Source organism: Lynx rufus, unplaced genomic scaffold (assembly GCF_022079265.1).
Source record: "Lynx rufus isolate CCGP_SWC_20201006 ecotype Redwood Valley unplaced genomic scaffold, mLynRuf1.p SCAF_9, whole genome shotgun sequence".
Lineage (NCBI taxonomy): Eukaryota > Metazoa > Chordata > Mammalia > Carnivora > Felidae > Lynx > Lynx rufus.
In genome coordinates, this window is record NW_025814897.1 from 76,997,415 (window position 1) to 77,018,780 (window position 21,366).

At 39.4% G+C, this 21,366-nt stretch overlaps 1 protein-coding gene across 3 annotated transcripts in view; it reads left to right on the forward strand.

Annotated features, from left to right (window-relative positions):
- The window catches only part of NELL1 (neural EGFL like 1), an 896,605-nt gene that overhangs the window by 640,862 nt on the left and 234,377 nt on the right, over nt 1-21,366 (forward strand). For all 3 annotated transcript variants that reach the window (XM_047071414.1, XM_047071415.1, XM_047071416.1), the window contains one exon: nt 16,980-17,075. In XM_047071414.1, coding sequence (XP_046927370.1) covers nt 16,980-17,075 — 96 coding nt within the window. The remainder of the gene's footprint in view (nt 1-16,979; nt 17,076-21,366) is intronic.

Here is a 21,366-nt window from a genome sequence, read left to right on the forward strand (position 1 = left end):
ATGCAATTTGTAGGGAGCTTTACAATTTCCAAGGCATTTGAAAATCCGTATCTTCTTTGGACCTCTCTGAAACCCTGTGACATTGATAGGGTAGGGGGTCATTCCCTCCATTTCCAGAGTGCAAAGTGAAGGCCACCCAGTTGCTATATGATCAGGAAAAAATACTGGGGTTGTGAACACATGCCTTCTGACCACAGTCCTGGTTGTGTTCAAAGCCATCATATTTCACACTCCTGAGCTGTTTCTTGTCTACTCTAGCATGCAGTATCAATGCTACATGACTTCTGGGGCAATGTGGGTTTGCTGACTGCTCTAAATACTCTTCCTAAAAAATGTCTTCTTCCAGAGAATTCCTCGTGTTTCAGAGCAGTTTCTTCACTGTGGCTGTTGATGTTCTCTGCACTGTTCACAGCACGTGAAACCTTAACTGTAAGTTCTGTACTACGAGCAATAGCAGTGGCAGGCACCTTAATATCGTATCAGTTTTTATCCACTTAAGCTTACAGACTGCTTCTGCCTCCAGCCTCATCTCCTTTCCCTTTTTTTCATAGCACTTTAGGGTCCACCAATACTAACTTAGTTGAAGTTCCCAGTACGTGGAAGCCTGTTTTTGCTGTATTAGTAAGAAATATATCAGTTAGAGGTGATACTAACCCAACTCAAACTGGCTAAAGCATTGCTGGGAATTTATTGGTTCATTAAACTAACATGGAAGGGATAGAAAAGGCATTGCTGGACTCAAGGTTTCCACATTAATATGAGAAAAATCTCTCTCTCTCTCTCTCTCTCTCTCTCACTCTCTCTCACTCTCTCTCACTCTCTCCCTCCTCCCTCCCTCCCTCACTCCCCCTCACCCTCACACTCACCCTCACACTCACCCTCACACTCACCCCATTCCTACAGTCTGAAGTTTTCTATGTTAGATTTCTATCTCAGGCAGCTCTCAAGTGGAAGGAAAAATAACCTTTGGCAGTTTTACACTTATATTAGCTCAGCAGTTCCATTGAAATGACGGCACTTCCTACCACCCCAACCCCACAATAGCATAAAGAACATGTTCTCTTTGAATTGGCTTAGTTATATATATCCATTCTTAGGAATAGAACATGCAATGAACTCAACCCAAACCACAAGAACTAAGAGTAGAGATAAGAGGGATTTCTGAAATAAAACAGTACATGGTGCTACTATAAAAGGAGAATGGATAATGAACAGACAAAAACAAAAATATGTATATATTCACAACATGTACCAAAATGTCTTGCTCCATCTTATTCACCTAAAAAACTCCTATTTATCCTTCTATATCCTACTCACAAGCTGTGTACTATCTGGACGATTGGAGGTAAATTACTTCTATATGTTTGTGTTCTTGTCTCCAACATGGTATATAATAGAAATAACCAACTGTTAGCTAGTTGTGGAGATTACATACCCAATTCATGCAAAGTACATAGAATACCCTTTGGCCAAGATTAAGTGTTTGTAAATTGCAACCATGCTGCTCCACCACTGCCACAAACACTGTGACATGTTGGGGAGACAAATGCTGTGAAGAAACATAAAGTAGGGTGAAGGCATCGAGTGGCAGTGGTCTCATTTAGGTCCCATTTTTGGAAGGGATTTCCGAAGCAGTAGCATTTGAGTAGAGGTCAGAATGAAATGAGGCTGTGAGCCATCTGAACAGCTTGAAAAAGAATATTCTAGGCAAAGGGAACAACACACAAAAAGACCCTAAAGTGGGAAAGAACTTGGCTTCTTTAAGGAGTAGAATCATAAGAAGATATTTACCCAGAAGTGTGATTTCCCCAGAGATATTCAATTGTACCTTTTAGCAGAATGATAGACACACATATCATTAAGCACTAAGTCATTATTGCTAGCAAGAAATCTCTAGCCATTTAATCTCTCTTAGAAGTTTTGAGCTGAGCTCAGGGTAGGTTTTACCAGGCAGAATTCTGAAGTCCGAGTATAAACTACTCACCAAGTGTTTTACATTGGCAGTGGTGGCACATAGAGCCTATGGAATAATATGTGCCTAGAAGGAGTATCTAGGTTGTGCTTGAGGTAATTGGTTCAAAAGAGGGTTAAGCTCTTAAGAGCTGGAAAGAGAGTGGAGGATAAGGCTTCTAACCTGAACAGGTAGAGACAACAGGGGCTGGTTGAACATGGAGTATCAAAATGACTCAATATGGCTGCAGTTCAGAGGCAGAGTGAAGTATTGCTGTGTCAGTTGGGTAGAAATGTCTTCAGGGAAATGTCTTTCTGTGTAGAGTAAGACCCCTTTCCTCAGAAGGAATCATTAAGGTAACATTAGGTGGCAGAAACATGATGAAGTTATTTTCTTTGATCTGTTTCTTAAGTATGATCAAGACTTTGGACACAAGACAAAATACAAAAACAAGGTAGTACAGATTAGAGCAAAGAATGTTCTTTGTTCTTGTCATCCTTCCAGTTATTAAACACATGGTGTCCATTTATCTAATGTGTAGCAGTCCCCATGCTGGGCCCTGGGAGAAATACAGAAATGAGGATTTCAGGGCTCTGGCTCCTTTGTAAGCTTAGATAGTAATAAATTACATGTAAACCAATCATTTGAAAACAGTGTAAAAGGTGCTTCATCACATGAGAGCTATGTAAATTTGAAAGGTATTTGGCCTCTTTAAGCCTCTATTTCCTTATTTATAAAGTCAAAATAATACACCTACCTTATAGCACTTTGGAGTGGGGTTAAAAGATATAAACAGTATTAAATGATTAATGCACTTTCTGGATATAGTAAATGTGCAGTGCTTTTTCTAAGGGCTGTGATTACAGCAAAATAGAAGAAATATCTGGGCCTGGGAAATCCCGATATAAGGTATGCCATTTGAACTAGGTCTTGAAGGATGAATTGATAAGTGAGGCAAGGGCATTACAGGGTGGAGAATCATGTGAAATACTATGTAGTGTTCTAGGAGAGAATTTTGTTTATGGTAGAATTAGGTAAAACATATTGAGAAATATTGAAAAAAAACTTGAGGAAAGTCAGAGTGGAGTCAGATTATGATGGCTTTGTGTAGCATTCCAAGGAAGACTTCTTTGGATGAAAATGAGTCTTCATAAGTTTTTAAGAAGAGGAATGGGGTACTTGGAAATGATACATGTCTAAACAAGTAGCAATGAAATGGGGAGGAGAGGACACAAGGACATGGTGACTGTGTGTGTGTGTGTGTGGAATGATGGAGGGTGATTCTCTGTTAGACCCACAACCCTTAGATGAGTGTTAAAAGAACACAGCAGGAAGAAACCAATTGTTTTTGCTTTGAAAGCAGAAGGTATGTGTGTGATGCCGTAGATGACTGTAATTGATGAAATTTACCGCTCATCAGTGATGGTATTTTATGAAGGCTGACAGCATTAACGCATCTGAGAAAAGTCAACCTGTCCATTTTCTGTATAGTTGCAGGGAAATGTAATTCGCCAGCACCTGCCTGACTCTGTTTGGCAAGTATTGGCAACATCAACCTTAGTTTTATCAGCATGAAAAACTGTTCAGGGAATGTACTACATTCAGGAAAGAGGTTGCTGAAACCCTAGAAAATGGTTTTGAAACTTCATGGTGTTCTGATTATTGTTGTTTTTATCTATAGTGCTTTGTCTTTGAGACTCTTTTGCAGGTGGGGGGTGGACACAGAACTTAGTCTATTATGTTTTCTTGGGAAAAATCTCCCCCCTTTCATTTATCAGTGAACCAAATGTTTTTGATCGTTTGAGTTTGGGAATGTCTGTGTTACATTGTCTTTGATAGAGGTACCTTTTTGTGTTTGCTGCTTTGTAATGCTACAAAGTAAATTATTGTATCACAGTTAAGCTTGATACTCTACTGTAGTGGCCATCACTGTGTCCTCAGTATGGCTGTATCTGGTATTACTGATCACAGCACTGTCCTATGAAACCAATAAAATGAACATGAATTAGTTTGGCCTTTCATTAAATGTTTCACAATCCGCTAGATGGTAATCATTAGCATTTTCTCTGTGACTCTTGAAATAAATGAGACCATCCTTTTACTTGCTGCCTCTATCTAGCCGTCAGATTCCATAAGTCTGATAGATAGTGGGACATCTCTGGAGTCATGCCCAGAAGGTTGCTCCTATGAGCTCAGGGGACTCCTAGTCTGAGAGACTGGATCCCCTCTGTCTCCTCTGTCTGTGCTCTTCTCATCTCCATGTTGAGAAACATCATCAGCCCTCTACACCTTCTTCTTCTCTTTGGCATGGCTTCTGTTGCTATAGCCAATCTCTTGTCTTCCTTCTCTTTCTTTCCTGTCTCCTACTTCTCAAGTTCTCAGCTTTTATATCTACCGATCATCAATTCCTTTTTTCCTAATTTGAGACACAATAAAAACACACTTTTGAATGGTTATCTCATTCACTTTATCTGGCTACCTTTTTTGTCTTGCTTACTGCTTTGAAAATATTTTCTCACTCCAGTAATTTCTTGGGTATGACTATTGCATAAGGTATCATTCTGCAGGTTGAAGGGTCCTGATTGCACTCTTGAAAAATGGCAAGTGGAAAACGACACCACCATGAATGGCTAACAAAAGAAGGAAATGATTTAACTCTTGATGTAGATTTTAAGTTTGGAAACAACTAATATGGAACAAATGCCTCTGTTCTTATGGTTAAGAATTCTTCTCCATTGCTCAATGCATAGGTATATAATTTCATTGACCCTGTGTTGCATTCTGTTGAAAATAGAAGCCAACGCATTTGTAAAAGCCCGACATTAGATGCAAACACTTGATTGTTTTCACCAATGATAATGGGAAGGTTAAACTTCCTGGTGATACTCCACTAAATCCTTTGCTGGTTTTAGAAGTCTACTCTGTGATTTGTAATTTATTTATTCAGTAAGGAGCGATTGAGTGTGTATTATGTGCCAGGAGCTACACTTGGAACTGGAGACAGAGAGATGAAGGACATGGTCTGTTTGCTTGAGAAGTTCAAATCTATTAGGTCAAACAGATTAGTGAGAAGATGGTTAGAGGACAGTACGATAAGTGCTATGATGAAATGTGCTAAAGGTCCTCTGGAGGAAGAAAGGAGGATACCTGGAGTAGGTCGAATAGTGGCCCCCTGAAAGATATTCTAGGTCCTAACCCCTAATACCTGTGAATGTGACCTTTAGAAATGGGGTCTTCGCAAATCTAGTTAAGATTTGCAAATCTTACCTTAAGGTGGTACCATCCTGGATTTAGCAGGGGCTCTAAATCCAGTGATTGGTGTCTTTATATAAGAAAGAAAGTCCTATATAGCACCCTCAGGAAACAGCAGTGGTGGCTTGCCTCATCCCGGCATGTTCGGTATCGTGTGGGCTCACCAGATGAATATGCAAGCAAGCTCAGCATGTTTGGGGAACTGCATCTGGTGGGATAAGGCTGCTGGTGAAAAGTGGCAAGGAAGCCTTCTGCAGAGGAAGGCAGTGTACAGGCTCTGTGCCACTTGCTGTTGTATTTATCCTGTCATTTAACCTTCACCCCAACTTGAAGAAGAGGTAGTCATGTCTTCATCTCACAAGTGGGCAAACTGAGGCTCAGAGAAGGCTTGTAACTTGCTGAAGGTCACACAGCTAGTGACTGAATCCAGGTATCTCTGATTCTAGGGACTGTGCTGTTTTACCTCCACTGTGCTCTATAAATTAGAAATACATTTTGAGGGACTTGAGCCTAGATATTTCAAAAATAATATTAGCTCAGGAATGAGGGCAGCTAGTGTTGTAGGTGAGCTATCACTAAACATCTAGAAAGACAGATAACCAGGCAGTGGTGAAGGCTCGAGGCCTGGCGGGTATGTGCAGCATGAAGCCAGCCATTAATCAGACAAGCTCACTTAAGAGGACCCTGGGCTTTGACTTTGAAGACAGCCAAAGAAAGGTCAAATATATGTTTTTCAATCCTCCAGCAAGCAGAGCTCTTTGGAATTCTTTGCATTCTACAACATGGTAATTAATAATTCTAATTCTGTATTCCTTCCTTGGGAACTTGAAGCATGGAATTGAAAAATTATACCTCTTCAACAAAATACAAACAACAGTGTGATAACCCTGTGAGGTAGGGTTTCATTTCATTTACCTTTAGTTCCCCAAGTCAGTGTCTTTTTTCCCCTAGATAGATTTCCTCTCTGTGTATGTAACTAATGATAATAATATCAATAATTATTATCTTTTGAGCACCTGACTGTAAACGCTTAACCTGCAGTAAATTTTTTTTCTCATGACAACCATATAAAGAAAGTGCTGTTTTAATTTCCCATTTTTCCATGAGGAAGATAAGGTTTACAAATGTGTCTCGGTAAGTTCTAGGTTACACAGCTAGAAAAAGACCGGAGATTTGTAGCCAGGCTGCCCATGTCCCAGAGCCAGTCATCTGACCGTCCAGATGTCCATCTGTGTTAGGTATTTGAAAGGGCAGGAGTGGGGAGAACTGCAAACGCTGCAGTTCTTCCTTCTTTTTCTCCTTTCATCTTTCCCTCCTCCCTTATTTCTACCCTCTCTCTTTCCCTCTCCACTCCTTTAAAAACGCAAACAAGCTTTCTCCCATTGGGGAGAAATTCTGGAATTCTCAGTCTCTGCCTTGTAATTAACTTTTGCTTGGGCATGTCATCTAGTTCCTGTCCTCTTCATGTCCTCATTCATTACAGAATGGTTCCATTGCAGATTGCCTTTTGAGATTCTTGTGGAGCGCTTTTTAAACCAAAGCACAGAATGCTTTATGAGTCTGAGAAATCGCTCCAATTTCAAGGTGGAGGTAGGAAATGGAAAAACCCTCTCAAGAGCTCAGCTCCACCCAGATGACCCAGCTACTATCACTGCAGCCTGGATTCATATCTCACTCAAGGTTTAACATCTCATTCCATGTGGTTATATAAAATCACAGAATGCTTTTCCCGGGGAGAGGTTACTGGAATTTGTTTCTTAAAAGTTTCCAGACCGTGACCTCCAGAGGTCACAGTATAATATAGGTCTTGACTCCAATATGGCCTGCAGCAGGAAACCTTCTGACCTCCTCACCCTGGGCATTCTCCTCAACTGCTTTTCACAGATAGCACTTTCAGGATCCCATTTTTAGCACTCCTGTAAATGCTGAACACCACATTTTGAATTGCTTTCAGAGTTTTTGTTGCAAAGATAAAACTTGGCTGTTGTCTTAGTTTTTTACATTGTGGGACATCCTTAACTAGCTTCCTGAATTTTGCTTTTTGAGATTTGAACACCAACTCTTACTCTGTTCCTCTTCTTAGGTTTTTGTCTTAATCCCTTATTATTTTCCTTCCTATTGATTCTAGTCTTCAACAAACTCTCCTGAACTCTGGCATCAGTTTATATGCCAGTTAGGGAAGACAGATCACAAGTTTTCACATTTGGGAAGAAATTGCTGCACTAAGAGACTATATTAACCTAAGAGACTATATTAACCTATATTAATATAGGTTAGTCCTAACCTATAGGTTAGTCCTAACCTATAGGTTAGTCCTATAGTCTCTAACCTATATTAAGAGACTGACAGATTTAAGAGGAACTGACCATTATTGTGCACTTATGTTCATGGGCACGGTGAAAAATACTTTATATGCACTATTTATTTAATCCCAGTAATATCAGCGTGCCATAGGTTCTCTTATTGACCTAACTATACAGATAAGGAATTTGGTGCTTAAGGAGATTAAGCAATTTTCTTTTTTTTTTTTTTTCTAAAGTTTTTATTTATTTTTGGGACAGAGAGAGACAGAGCATGAACGGGGGAGGGGCAGAGAGAGAGGGAGACACAGAATTGGAAACAGGCTCCAGGCTCCGAGCCATCAGCCCAGAGCCTGACGCGGGGCTCGAACTCACGGACCGTGAGATCGTGACCTGGCTGAAGTCGGACGCTTAACCGACTGCGCCACCCAGGCGCCCCTAAGCAATTTTCAAAATAAGGTCATGGTGGCAATCCTTTTGTAATATAAACATGTAATAAATCAACATATTTTACACCTTAAATGTACACAATGCTTTTTTTTTTTTTTTTAATGTCAGTTATATCTCACCCAAGCTGAGGGGTGAGAATCAATCAGCTAATAAGGGTTGGAACCGGGACTGGAACCTAGACCTGTTTCCAGAGTCATAACCACGCACCAAGCCGTAGGCTCTATGCAAGAATTCCACAGACACCCATGTTGTTTAATGTGTGAATGATTGACCCCTACGTGCAAAAAATCAGGGCCGAATATTCCTCATTCCCAAGTTTTTAGAGATTTTTTTGCTGCATTGCTCTTCCTTTTATGTGATTCTTCCATTTCTACATTTCAGAGACTTTAAACTCAAGAAACTTATTCATATTCAGCATTTTGTCTGTGCTTTCCTAGGAAAAAGCCACCAGTTTTATTCTGAATGAAATTGGAATTGCAGGAAAATAAGACAATATTGGCAGTTCTGAATCATTCGTAAGAGCGGTGAGTACCTGAGGAGGAAGGCAAAGTAGAAGTGGCTCTTCAGTGAAATAGCCCAAAGCCTGGGTTAGTAGAATACCAGCTACAGGGGCACCTGGGTGACTCAGTCAGTTGAGTGTCGGACTCCAGCTCAGGTCATAATCTCACGGCTCATGAGTTCAAGCCCTGTGTCGGGCTCTGTGCTGTCAGTGAAGAGCCTGTTTCAGATCCTCTGTCCCCCACTCTCTGTCCCTCCTCCACTTGTGCGCTCTCTCTCTCTCTCTCTCTCTCTCTCTCTCTCACAAATATTTAAAAAAAAAAAAAAGGTGGGGGAGTTGCCTGGGTGGCTCAGTGGGTTAAGCGTCTGACTTCGGCTCAGGTCATGATTTCATGGTTTGTGGGTTTGAGCCCCACGTCAGGCTCTGCGCTGACAGATTGGAGCCTGGAGCCTGCTTAAGATTCTGTGTCTCCCTCTCTCTGCCCCTCCCATGCTCACACACACTCTCTCTCTGGAACATAAATAAACATTAAAAAAAAAAAAAAGAATACCAGCTACAGTCACTGTGTCACAGTCACTGTATCTCCTTCCTTATGGCCCATCTCCCAGCAAGCTCTGTGCTCCTCTGGTTCCACCAGTGGTGCTCCATGCGTCTGTCCTTCTGCATGTGCTCTTGCTCCCCACCCCTGACTTGACCCTCCTTGGCCCCAACCTGCCTTGTTCCTTACTGTTTTTCTGATTTAGCTTAGGCATCTGCTGTTGTGTGGACCTCTTTTTGATCTTCTAGAAAGACGTTTGCGCAGGCCGTATTGCTAGGATATATAAAGCACGACGTGATCTGTACACTCTATCCCTCAGGGCTTCTGCACTTGCTGTAACCTCTGCTTGGAACACTTTTCTGCTTGATGGCTCACTCCTTCTCTGCTTGTGTCTTTACTCAGCTGTCACCTGCTCAGCTACACCTTCCACAATTGCCCTGTTTAACTGTAAACCTCCCCCGCTGTCACCTCCCCCTACCCCACTCTCTTGCTCTCTTGTGGTTTTCACTATATCGCTTGTCATCATCTACCTTACTGTGTCACTTACATGCTTATTTTGTTATTGTATATATTCTCCCACTAGAATATAGAGCCATAAGTTGAAGTATTTTTTATCTATTCTTTGTAATTCTTGGTTCTCAGAATAATCTTTGGCACAGAGGGTATTCAGTAAGTATCTGTTGAATGACTAAATAAAAAGGACTGTCTACCTTTGCTAACCTTTGACACTGTTGACATGTTGAGCTGGATAATTCTTTGCTTTGGGGCTGTCCTGTGCATGCAGGATGTTCAGCAGCAGCATTCCTGGTCTCTGCCCACCAGTACACCCACCACTGCACTCCCCCATTTGTGACCCCGGAAAATGCCTCCAGACATTGCCAGGTATCCCCTGGGGAGGGGAGGATTGCCTCAGGGAGAATCGTTATAATAGACTTTCAGATTCTGGAGGATAGGGATCATGTCTTACTAGAGTGTCTAGTGTCTGAACACATAGTAAATGATCCATTTTTAAAACTGAATTGATCTGACTTGGTCAAATGTTGATCTCAAATTTCATGATACAGTTCATGACACAAAACTGACTTCTCAAACTTTGTTTTCTTTACATAATTGATGTACTCTACCAAAATACACAGGTTTAATATCACCAGAATTCAAGATGATAGAGAGGAAGGCAGAATTGCAAACAACATGACCCTCATCCTTAAGAATCTCACAGTCCAGTCAGAGAAGCATATATACAGCCTCACCCCGCCTCTCCCCTCCAAAACAAAATGCAAAAGGATGCACTATCTCTCCTTTCAACCTTGGTCATTCCCAACTACTTTTTCCTCTGAAAGAGATTTTCAATAAAGGCTCATATAGTAAATATTTTGACTTTTCAGGCCACATGGCCTCTGTTGCAACTATATCCCTAGAGAATAGCAACATTTACTTGTATCACTCTTTCTAGAGCTAAGACCAAAATCTGAAGATTAATCTAAAAGTGACTCTGTGGCCCCACATACTGTCACAGAATGCTGTGGACTAGAAGAATACAGTGATTACCAAGGATGTGTGAAATAAGTGCCTAGTTTAAAGTGCAGGTTTAGTGGGCTGGAGAAGTAAGTCATTGAATGATAGCTTGTTTTAAAAATGATAGAGAATAGAGTACAGTGCAAAGCAATGCAATGGAAGTCAATACAGTAGAAAACATCGGAATGCATTACACATACTGAGAGTCAATTTTATATTACTGGTTGTGTGTATGTGAAGGTTTCTGAATAAAACTTACAGCCTACTATTTAGAGTAGTAAAAAAGATTAGCAAAGCATTATGTTAAACCAAATAACTAGAATGATGGACAGAACAAAAGAGTCTGTATGCAGATATCCAGGCAGTACACTACTGTGCCTTGAGGTCACTAACAAATCCAGGAAGTGGATGGGAAATGGGAAGATGGAGAGGATGGTTTGCAGGTGCTAACATGCTCCTGTTTGCCTGCATGACTAACTGCATTTTCTTCTAATGCTCCATCTCTAACCTTGATGTGAGTTATAAACACTGACTCATTTTCATCTTCTATTCAATACCTTTCCGCAGGACAAACCTTGACCTGAAGTGTCCCTTTTCCTGTGCTTCTCTTCTTGGCAAAAATCCCATTCATTCCTCCAGACCCAACTCAAATGCCAGCTCTGTTGAAAAGCTTTGCCCTAAGTCCATCATGCACAATTTATCACATTGTCTTCTATTTTCTGTCGACATTTTATTCATATTGCTATCATAGCATTTATTGCATTTTATTCTTGGTTTTATATGTGTTTTAGATGTCTCTGCCATCTCTCACCTAGCTATAGACTTCTCAGCACCCAGCATATTTTCTGCACACAGTAGGTGGGCAAGCTCAAAATGGTAATGACTTAGAAAGAGGTGATTGATGCTGGACTCAAAACCCAGATTACCACTTAGCAGTGTGACCTTCCACTTCTCTAAGCCAGCTTTCTCATCTGACAATGAGGATAACATGGCTAATCCACAGTGCTGCTGCTGTTAGGATGAAATGGAATATAGTCTTTAAGGCCTTAATAGGTCTTCCATAAATGGAATTCACCATTACTATTGTTAGTATTATTAGTGTTGAAAAGGAGAGTGCAAAGAGCTGTTACAGTTGTGGATACAAACACACATAGTAAGTAATAGGGGTGATGGTGACCTGGAGGCAATAGTTAAATATCAACTTGTGCAGTATACTGTGTGCTTAAGACCAGAATAATATGAAAATGGAGAGTTGTAGACATCTGGATGTTTGGTTTTATGTATCAGACTAGCCATCTGGATGATTTTATTCTTAGGTTTTTTCTGCATTTTAACTGTTTTTTTGCAGGGGGGAAGAGATTAAGGAGATAGAAATGGAAAAAAAAAAAGGGTTAAAGTAACAGAATTTTGCTCCTGGAGACACCTAATAGACTTACATTGTACAGTTGGAGCAGAGTTTCTCAGTCTCAACACTGTTGACATTTTGGGCCAGATAATTCTTTGTTATGCAGGGCCAACCTATGCATTACAAGACGTTTAGCAACATCCCTGTCCTCTACCCACCAAATGTCATTACCGCACTGACCCTACCTGCCATCTGTGACAACCAGACATGTTTGAGAGGGTCTTTGATATGTACCATGTTCTGAAAGAAATGAGGAATAAACCAAAAAGCAAACATAGAGGTGATATCACCTTTGTTACTGACAGCTGGGTTGAAGAAGATGAGTTTAAGTCGGTAAGACAAGTTAGTTTGCTAAGAATGAACACAGAAGAAGGCTGACTTACCAACCAGGTTCCAGGGAGGAAGGCATCATCTGGGAGGTAAGGAAAATTGATTCCATCTGAATGAAGGCAGCTCATTCCCAAGAAAGAAGTGGGGGTGGCCATGGAGTTTTGGTAAGCATGAATAGGTTTTAAATATTTCCTCCCCATTTGGGGTTTTAGGTGCACATAATCAACTTAATTATAATCATTGGCTCATAATACCATGTAATCATTGGTCCATGGTAGTCAGCTATTATTTATTGAGGTATCTTGATGGTTATTTTTAAAGGCTGTAATTCACATCTAGTAACTGTCCAAAACAAAGCTAGAAATGTAAAAATTACATACTTCTAATGGTGCTTCCAGCCTTGTTTCCTGCTTCTCCTACCTGAGAATCATCACCCTGATACATATTCTCCCCAAATTTACCAACAGAACTTAATTCCTCTGCCTGCACAGGTCAGAAATGAGCTCGAGGAAAATGCTTCCTCAAGGAAACCAGGAGGAAAGAAAAGAGTTTCCTTTTATCAGATGGTGCTGAATGAAACTTGTATGTTTCCTTATATTTTGTCAGCATACTGAGTATCCCTGGAAACTAAATATATGCCCAGAAAACTTTCTGAGGATCCTACAAAGTGTTTGGACCTTGAATGGTTATTACTTTTTTGTTAGTGTAAAACCAGCATTGTCACATTGAACACATGATGATGATACTGGGCATCTGCAAACCTATATTCTCATTTTGTTCCCTACATGTCCAAGTTTTGTTTCACATGCTGAGACTTTTTGAATATAAAACAAGTAGTCTTTCTGTGGATTAATGCTCCCTCAATTTTGAGTTTTCTGGTTTTCTTGCACAATGAAGAGAGTCCCTTCAAAAACAGAATAATACCATTTCAGAGTTGGTCCAGGGCAACATCTCCCCCAGGGTATGACATTAATAACAAATGGCATTGTAATGGCAGAATCAGGTTTTTAATTTCATTGCATATTTGTAATCTATTCAAGTCATGCTTCGAATTAGTGGTTGACAAAAGAGCAACATACCCACGATGCCTGAGTTTTCCTGAGTTTGCAAAGTAGCTATGATTCCAAGTTTCACTGTAAACCATGTGATAGAACTAAACTCATCAAGTCAAGGAAGGAATGACCATGAGCCTTCATTAAAGAATAAGCTCCATGGCATAGGGATCTTTTCTGTGTAATCCTTGGCACATCTAGAACAAAAACCGGTGCATGATAGTAGTGTTCTTTGGGAAAACAGAATCCTAGTGATAAATAACAACAGTCACCTCCAGGTCCTGAGCACACTATACCTGTAGTGCCCTGTGCTGGGTGGTTTGCATTGGCAGTTCAATGTAACCTGCACAGTGTAGGTGTTTTTGTCATTATTGTTTGTTTTGTTCTCTGAGGTCCAGAGAAGTGAAATAATTTGCTGTAGGTGACATAGCTATTAAATGCAGAACAAGGGTTTGAGTCATGTGGTTCTCCTATCCTGTCTTCCCAGAAACTGGAAAGAAATGTAGTGCTGACTTAGCTTTTTGTTTTGGTTATACCATCCACTAAGTAATGCTGTGCAAAATTATAGGTCCTCTGAGCATCAGAATCTTTGTTTTTGAAATGTTGGGCTGATAGTTGATCAAGAAGAACCAGATATAAATAATCTATCCACAACCTTTAGTTTAGGATGCCAGTGTCTTTTGATGTCTTGTAAAGTATTCAAAGAAATACTTTGCATTGATCTTGATTTCGGGTAGTTCAAGTTTTGGATGATATGTTCCTTCTTTATTTGCTTTTCTGTTTTTTTTTTTTTTAATTACTTTGTCATACTCTCTGAGGTTTGAGTAGGTAATGAATTTCTGTTCCAGATAAAGTCCATCAAAAAGTACCGTGTGCCTAGATTTCGTAAATTGTGACTAGGCTCAGACACAAATGGAGATTAGATAAGATGAGCATGAACAGCTCCCTACCCCCCTTCTTTGGTGCCATACGTGCAATTTGGACATATTTATTTTTTCTTTCAATTTATAGACCATTTACTTAGCCCTTATGGAACTATCCAAAAAAGAACAAAGCTGCCCATGTGAATACCAGATTGCAGATTAACCTGCACTGTAACATATAAAGAAAAGGCAAGGCCTATAGCCAAAGAAGTCTGCTTGAATCTTTGCTCTCCTGCTTTGCTACCTGAGTGGCCTTAGACAGGGTACTTTGTTTTTGAGCCCTGCTTTTACCTTTTTTGTGAAAGAAACAGTAACACCTATCTGTCATTTCCATGATAAAGGTCACTACTACCATTATTAGAAACTAAATCAAGCATAAACAACAAGGGATGCCTTTAACCCATCTTGGGGAAGCCCTACTCCTTGTCGAATGGGCTTATATTGTCTGGGTATTAGGCAATTTGTTCCCACTCCGTGCTTCACCGTCATGACAATATTGCCATCAATCAATTTTATTTAACAAAATAGTTATTTAACACTATGTGCCACACACTGTTTAAAGGCCCTTACAAACACTAATTCATTTCGTCCTCACAGCACCCTATTTATTATGACATCTGCATTCTTAGAACATTACAAACATTATGCTTGCCACAAAACCTCGATCATTTCTTCATAAGAGTTGAGTAAGTCAGGAGCACGCACGCATATTATTAGGAATCTGTTTAAGTGTGTGTGCGCATGCGCATACAGCTCTGGCCCAAGTGCTGTTTGTTTCACTAAAGAAACCCAAGCTGAGCTTCTTGCTTCCTAATTCCTGTCGTCTTTTGGGGTCACTTGAAACTGCTCCTTACCAGCTTTCCATCTGCCATTTCAGCCTGCAACAACACTTTATTTTTTGTTACTAGCTCTGGTGCAGAGCTATATGTTAAATATCCTACTTGAAATGTCAGTCACCAGAGGCCAAATGTGTGATTTTGCAAGAGATTTTGTATACGTTTGTATGCATATGTTTATATACATATTGGTTTGTGATGAACATACCAAGGCTGATGTGGTCCAAATGTGTTTTGCATAGTCTTAGGGTACTAAGATGCTAGAAAATGGGAAATCGTATTTGAATAGCAAGGTACACGCTGTCTGTCCTCTGACAGATGCAAAGGAGCTCACGATTAATTACTAAGCTACAGAATGTTAAATTATCCAGGGGATGTTAAATGATGTGGAAAATGGTAATATTGTGAGAAGTTCTATGTATTTGAACTAGTGTTCAACTCTCCAGAGGTTTTTATGTAGCTTTTTAAAAGTTAAACCCATATTATTTGGGTGATGATGGCAAAATATAACGATGACATTTTTCCAGTGTGGCATATTTCTAGCAGCAATTAAAAGCATTTGCTCACCTAGGTCTCTTGTGAATGAAAGAAACTCAGTGGTAACAAGTTGCAATCATCTTCATTAATGACAAATTTTGCAGTTTTGGTACACTATATTATGGGTTATGCTGAAGGGTTTGATCATAAATTATCCAGCATGGAAGTGTTGAGGAATTGTTAGAAAAAGAATTTTCTTGTCAGAATAATCTGCAGAATATAGGTCAGTTCATTCAGCAACTACCGTGTGCTCAGGTTCTAAAACTACAGTACAGTGGGGAGCAAGAACAATCCAGTTACTTGTCCTGATGGGTCTTACAGGCCAGTGGATGAAATAGAAGGTGGTAACTAATTATACATAAGTGAACAATTATAGGTGGTACTGCTAAGGAGGGGTTCATGGAGCTATACAGATAGTGGGTAATATGGGAAACCAACCTGGTCTCTGAAGGTTAACAGGGCAGCACTGAGTTGGGTTTGGTTTATCAAAAGACTTAACAAAGAATACATCCTTTGAAACAGCATTTGCACATTGAAGCATTTCTCCTAAAGGAATAATTTGAGGTGTATTGAGCATTTTAGCTATAAGGACAAGGTAATGTTTTACTATCGAATTGTTGGAAACATCTTAAATATTCAACAGTAAGCACTTAGTTAAATTTATGTCATCAAAAATTATATAGACTATTCCAAATCTTTTAAAGTAATATACAAATGTTTTTATTATAATAAAAGATGTTTTAAAAATAGTTACAAAGAGTAGTTTCAAAATCGTATTTAAAATGCCTTTGCGTTTGGGGCACCTGGGTGGCTCAGTCAGTTGAGCATCCGACTTCAGATCAGGTCACGGTCTCGCGGTTTGTGGGTTCGAGCCCCGCGTCGGGTTCTGTGCTGACAGCTCGGAGCCTGGAGCTTACTTCAGATTCTGTGTCTCCTCCTCTCTCTGCCCCTTCCATGCTCATGCTCTATCTCTCACTGTCTTTCAATAATAAATAAATGTTTAAAAAAATAAAATAAAATGCCTTTGCCTTTGACCCTACCCTATCCTTTCTAGTTTCCTATTTGATTTAAAATTTATCAATAATCAGAATAATAGCAATAGTAATAGTTGCTCATACTAACTACCCCTTAGCACATGCCAGCCCTGTGCTAAATACTTAATATCCATTATTTCAATTGATTTCATATAAACCAGTGAAATAGGTATTATGTTTATTTCTTTTTGTATACAGAAACTTTTAAATATGTCAACACATAAGTATTCTTTCTGCAACGAAGAAAGAATTGTTTCTGTGTTCATGCTGTTCACCATGAGTTTCCTTATTGCCATCTTATCTAAGAGAAATCTCTTACTATTATTATTATTTATTATTATTTTTTTTTTGTGACAGCTTTCTGCCAAGAGGGCTGCAGGTACGGTGGAACATGTGTGTCTCCTAACAAATGCGTCTGTCCTTCTGGATTCACAGGAAGCCACTGTGAGAAAGGTAACCTTGCCTGTTTTGTTATTTTGGGAGGATAGGGAGTGGAGACAGAGAGAGAATCTTTCATAGAGAATGAAACTCTTTCTCTAAGTATGGTACTGTGGGTTAACTTGGTACCTTATGTTTTGATGGTAGGTGTTCCTCTTCCAAAGAGGGTACATTTTGATTACAGAGTATCAGGGATCCTCCCTTTGAAAATAGGGCTTCATTTGCCCGCTCTCCAGCGTGTCTAATTTAGCAAGGTCGAGTCTTTTCTCTGCTATAGTTTGCTGTGTGCATTTTTAGTGCTAATTGGAGATAAAGCCTGATGAACTGACCTGCCCAACTTATCATCTATTGGGTAGCATAACATGCAACTATTGGAGTTGTAACAATCTGCTGCATCAACAGAATCTAGATTAGAACCACATGCTCTTTGCGTAAAAGCACATTAAATAACTCTAGCAGCAGGTTTATTGGTGTGCTTGGAATTTTATTCTAATATTGGTTTATAATGAACATTATCGTTCATGGACCTGATAATATAAGCCGATTAGTATTGGTAAGATTCCATTATGTGCATCTTTCTATTGGCAATAAATGTAATGTTTACACTTGGTGCTATCTGGTGAAATCCAGCTCTCTTATTAATTGAAGACGTCCTCCTACCTTTGTGTGAGTGAAAAGTGCCATTCGATGTCAGTGTGCCAGTGTGTGCAGTCAGTGCAGGCAAGGGGTTTATGCCATGTAAGGATGAACATTTCAGTGTATTTGCCCATGAGTTTTGTTAGGGTCAAACCACTGTATTGTGTTTTTCTGAGAAGGGAGTGTCACACTTGACACTTACCATAGAAGAGCATAGAAAAATGGAAACACGATGTTGTCATCATTATTCCTCTTAGTTGATGAGTTTGAGGGTGTCTTCCTGTAATGCCAAAGATCGAAGCAAAGCTCCTTTCCTTCATGTTTAAAGTTTTCATATTTTTAATGAGCCCAAACTGTCCAACAGACTACATTGTACTACCTATATATTTATAAGGCAGCCTGAGTCTTTATAAAAATATTTCAAAATTTACATAAATTATTCAACAAGGAAGTCAATGACATGCACACCATCGTTTCCAAATTTTGTGATATTATCCACAAATCAAGTCACATTTATTAAATAATATTAATTGGCTTATCCTTAAGAAGAATGTGTCAAGAAGCCAAGTTCTACTTCTGAGCAGCATATGAGAACATTACCCCACAGAGCTGAAATATTCTTGCCAAAAGCAAAGACACCAAATGGTAACTTAGCACACATGTCTTTACTGTAGTACATTTGATTTTGATTACGTTTTCTAAAATTAAAAAAAAAATCTGAAGGTTTCCCATTTTTTCCTCTAGAACTGCTGTGTTTCCCTAAAATGAGTATCCAGGGATTAATGGGGACAGAATGGTGATGGTGATGATGTTGATAATGATGGATACCACTCCTACCAATAGACCATTTATCATGTACCAGTTATGTGTCAGGCCTTTAAAATGAGTGCTTTAATATTAACACACAAAAGAGATTGATATCCCTGCTCCCATTTTACAGATGGTAAACTAAAGCTTTATCCAGGTTGGCAGCTTCTCTAGCCACTTCTGCAGTGCTACAGAGCCACTATTAGAACTGAGAATGAAATATAAGTTGCATTGCACAAAGCCTGTGGTACAAACCCTTGTGTGTGTTTCTCAAGGATAATACATGGACTTCCTGTTAAAATCCAGACTCCTGGGCTACCACCCCAGACCTGGTGAATCAGGACGTCTGGGCGAGGGCCCACAAATCTGTACTTTCACCAGGCACTTCAGGTTGCTGTTATAAACTAATTGTTAAATTGTTATTGAGATATTTAGCCAGAACATCTGTAAAGTTCTTACTCTTTTTACCTTTTAAAGAATTAGGGGAGAGCATTTATCTTAGACCAATGCCCGAGTCAATGGCCGCTCGTGAAAAATTAACTGTCGTTTCTGATGACTTGTTGATTTGACCTCTGGCCTTTTCTCTGCTTGATAAGGGGTTAACTGAATCAGTGCTTATGTTCTGGTCCATAACGTGGAGCAGGAAAAATAGAGATGAAGGAGAAAAGACCAGGGGAAAAACGAAACAAGGACAGGCAGGACATGGGTTCCTACATAAATGTTATGGTTGTTAAATTTGAGATTGACAATTGCATTTTCATGAATCTTTGCAGTTATTATAAGGTTAAAAAAATAAACAAGGTTCTCCACGTGTGATGCTATCTGCCGTCAGTAGCAAAGCCATTCCATTAAATGCTGGCCAGTATTCTTTTTTTTTTTTTTAATGTTTACTTCTTTTTGAGAGAGAGAGAGACAGGGTGTGAGCAGGGGCAGGGGAGGGGCATAGAGAGAAGGAGAGACCCAGAACTCAAAGTGGGCTCCAGACTCCATGCTGTCAGCACAGAGCCCAATGTGGGGCTCGAACTCACAAACTGTGATATCATAACCTGAGCCCAAGTCAGATGCTTAACCAACTAAGCCACCCTGGTGCCCCGTAATGCTGGCCAGTATTCTAATTCTGTGAGATTTTTTGTGAGTAGGATCAAGTATACATTTTCCAGTCAGTTGTGTGCAAGGGATCTAGATGAATTTAGGATAAACACTGAAAACCTATGCCATATCTTATCTGAATTATTTTGTCACATTGATCATTAGCAAGAAGCATTAAGTAATTCTGTTTGCCTTTGAATAGTGATGTTGGATGCCTTGAGTCTCAGAGTACAAGGGAAAATGCAAACACATTATGAATGTCTCATAGCATGATTAGACTACATCTTTTATTTGGTTTGTTTCAATTTCAGGGCTAATTAAACGGTCCCATTCAAGCTATATAGAATTCACTTATGTTTCGTCTTAAAAATGTTTCCATTGCCCCCCCCCATTATTGGTTTTATCCATTGTGATATTCAGCCTTTCAGAACATAAGTACATTTAGTTAAATCATTGAAATAATTTGTTAAAAAAAATGCCTGTCTAGAATTTAATGAAGTTAAGACTCCCACCTGTGTTTTTTTATGTTACCACAAAGATAACCCTGCATTTATCTTCTATTGATGAGATTTTAGTAAATGTAAGCTTTTTATAACCCCACTCAGGATAAGCAAAATTTTATTTTCCTTGGTTTTTGGACAGTATATTATGTTGGTCCTTCTCTATGCCCTTACCTTTGATTTGGTTTCAGCATAAACATTGAGATGTGTAATGAGAGATGAGTGAAGAATCAGAAGTCATTTTGCTACTTTTTAAGGATAGAGCAGCTATCCTAAAATGAAACAAAATGAACATAAAACAAAATGAAACAACACAAAGTCCTCCCAGAGACTTTTCAGTGTGAAATCAAGGAGCTGCACTAAATCCAAAAATAGGTAACCTACCAGAAAACAGCAGAACATCATCTTCTGAGAAGTGAATGAGAATAAGCTTTCTACTTGGCATTAAGCAAATGTGCAAGCAAGAACAAGTAGACAGTACATATAAGGTATCAAATTATGTCCAGTTAAAGGTTTCATGAACTTGACAATAGTGACCTTGTGGACCAGATAGTTCTTGGTTGTGGAGGGCTGTCCTGTGCATTGTGGGTTATTTAGCAGCATCACTGGACTCTGTACCCACCAAATACCACTAACTGGGTCATCCCCAGCCAGGACAAGCAGAAATGTCTCTTGACATTGCCAAATATTGCCTGGGAGGCAGAATTAATGCCTACTGACAACACCAGGTTAAGATGTAGCATTTTTAAAAATCTTTACAAAAATTTTATGTATGTATGCACACACACATATGTATTTTAGGTAAATGTATCTCAGTACTAGTTGATAATATACAACTTATAAGCATTTTTTGGCAGATAAAACATTTTTAGAAGTGCTCAGAGCCACTATAATTAGAAAATTCTTGACCATCCAAGAACCGGAATCTGGCTTATATCCACCATGTGCTCTGTGAGATGCACCTTCTTATTGTCATAGGCACCAGGTTGATGTGGAAGCTTGGTCTACTTTCTCACCCCGACAGAACAAACAGGTGAATGCTCTAACCGCACTCAACAAGTAAGTTACTCTAACCTTTGTGTTCTAAAGGAAGAGAAAACCCTTTATTCTTTCTTTTTCTTTTTACAAAGTGCTTTAGTATGTGTAGTAAGAAGATAATGTCTCATAATATAAAACTTAGACACACACACATCGTAAATGGAATATTCTCTAAAATGATTTCTCTCTGACGATACTAGGCAGTCAGTTTTAGAAAACGTTTTGACTGGGATATA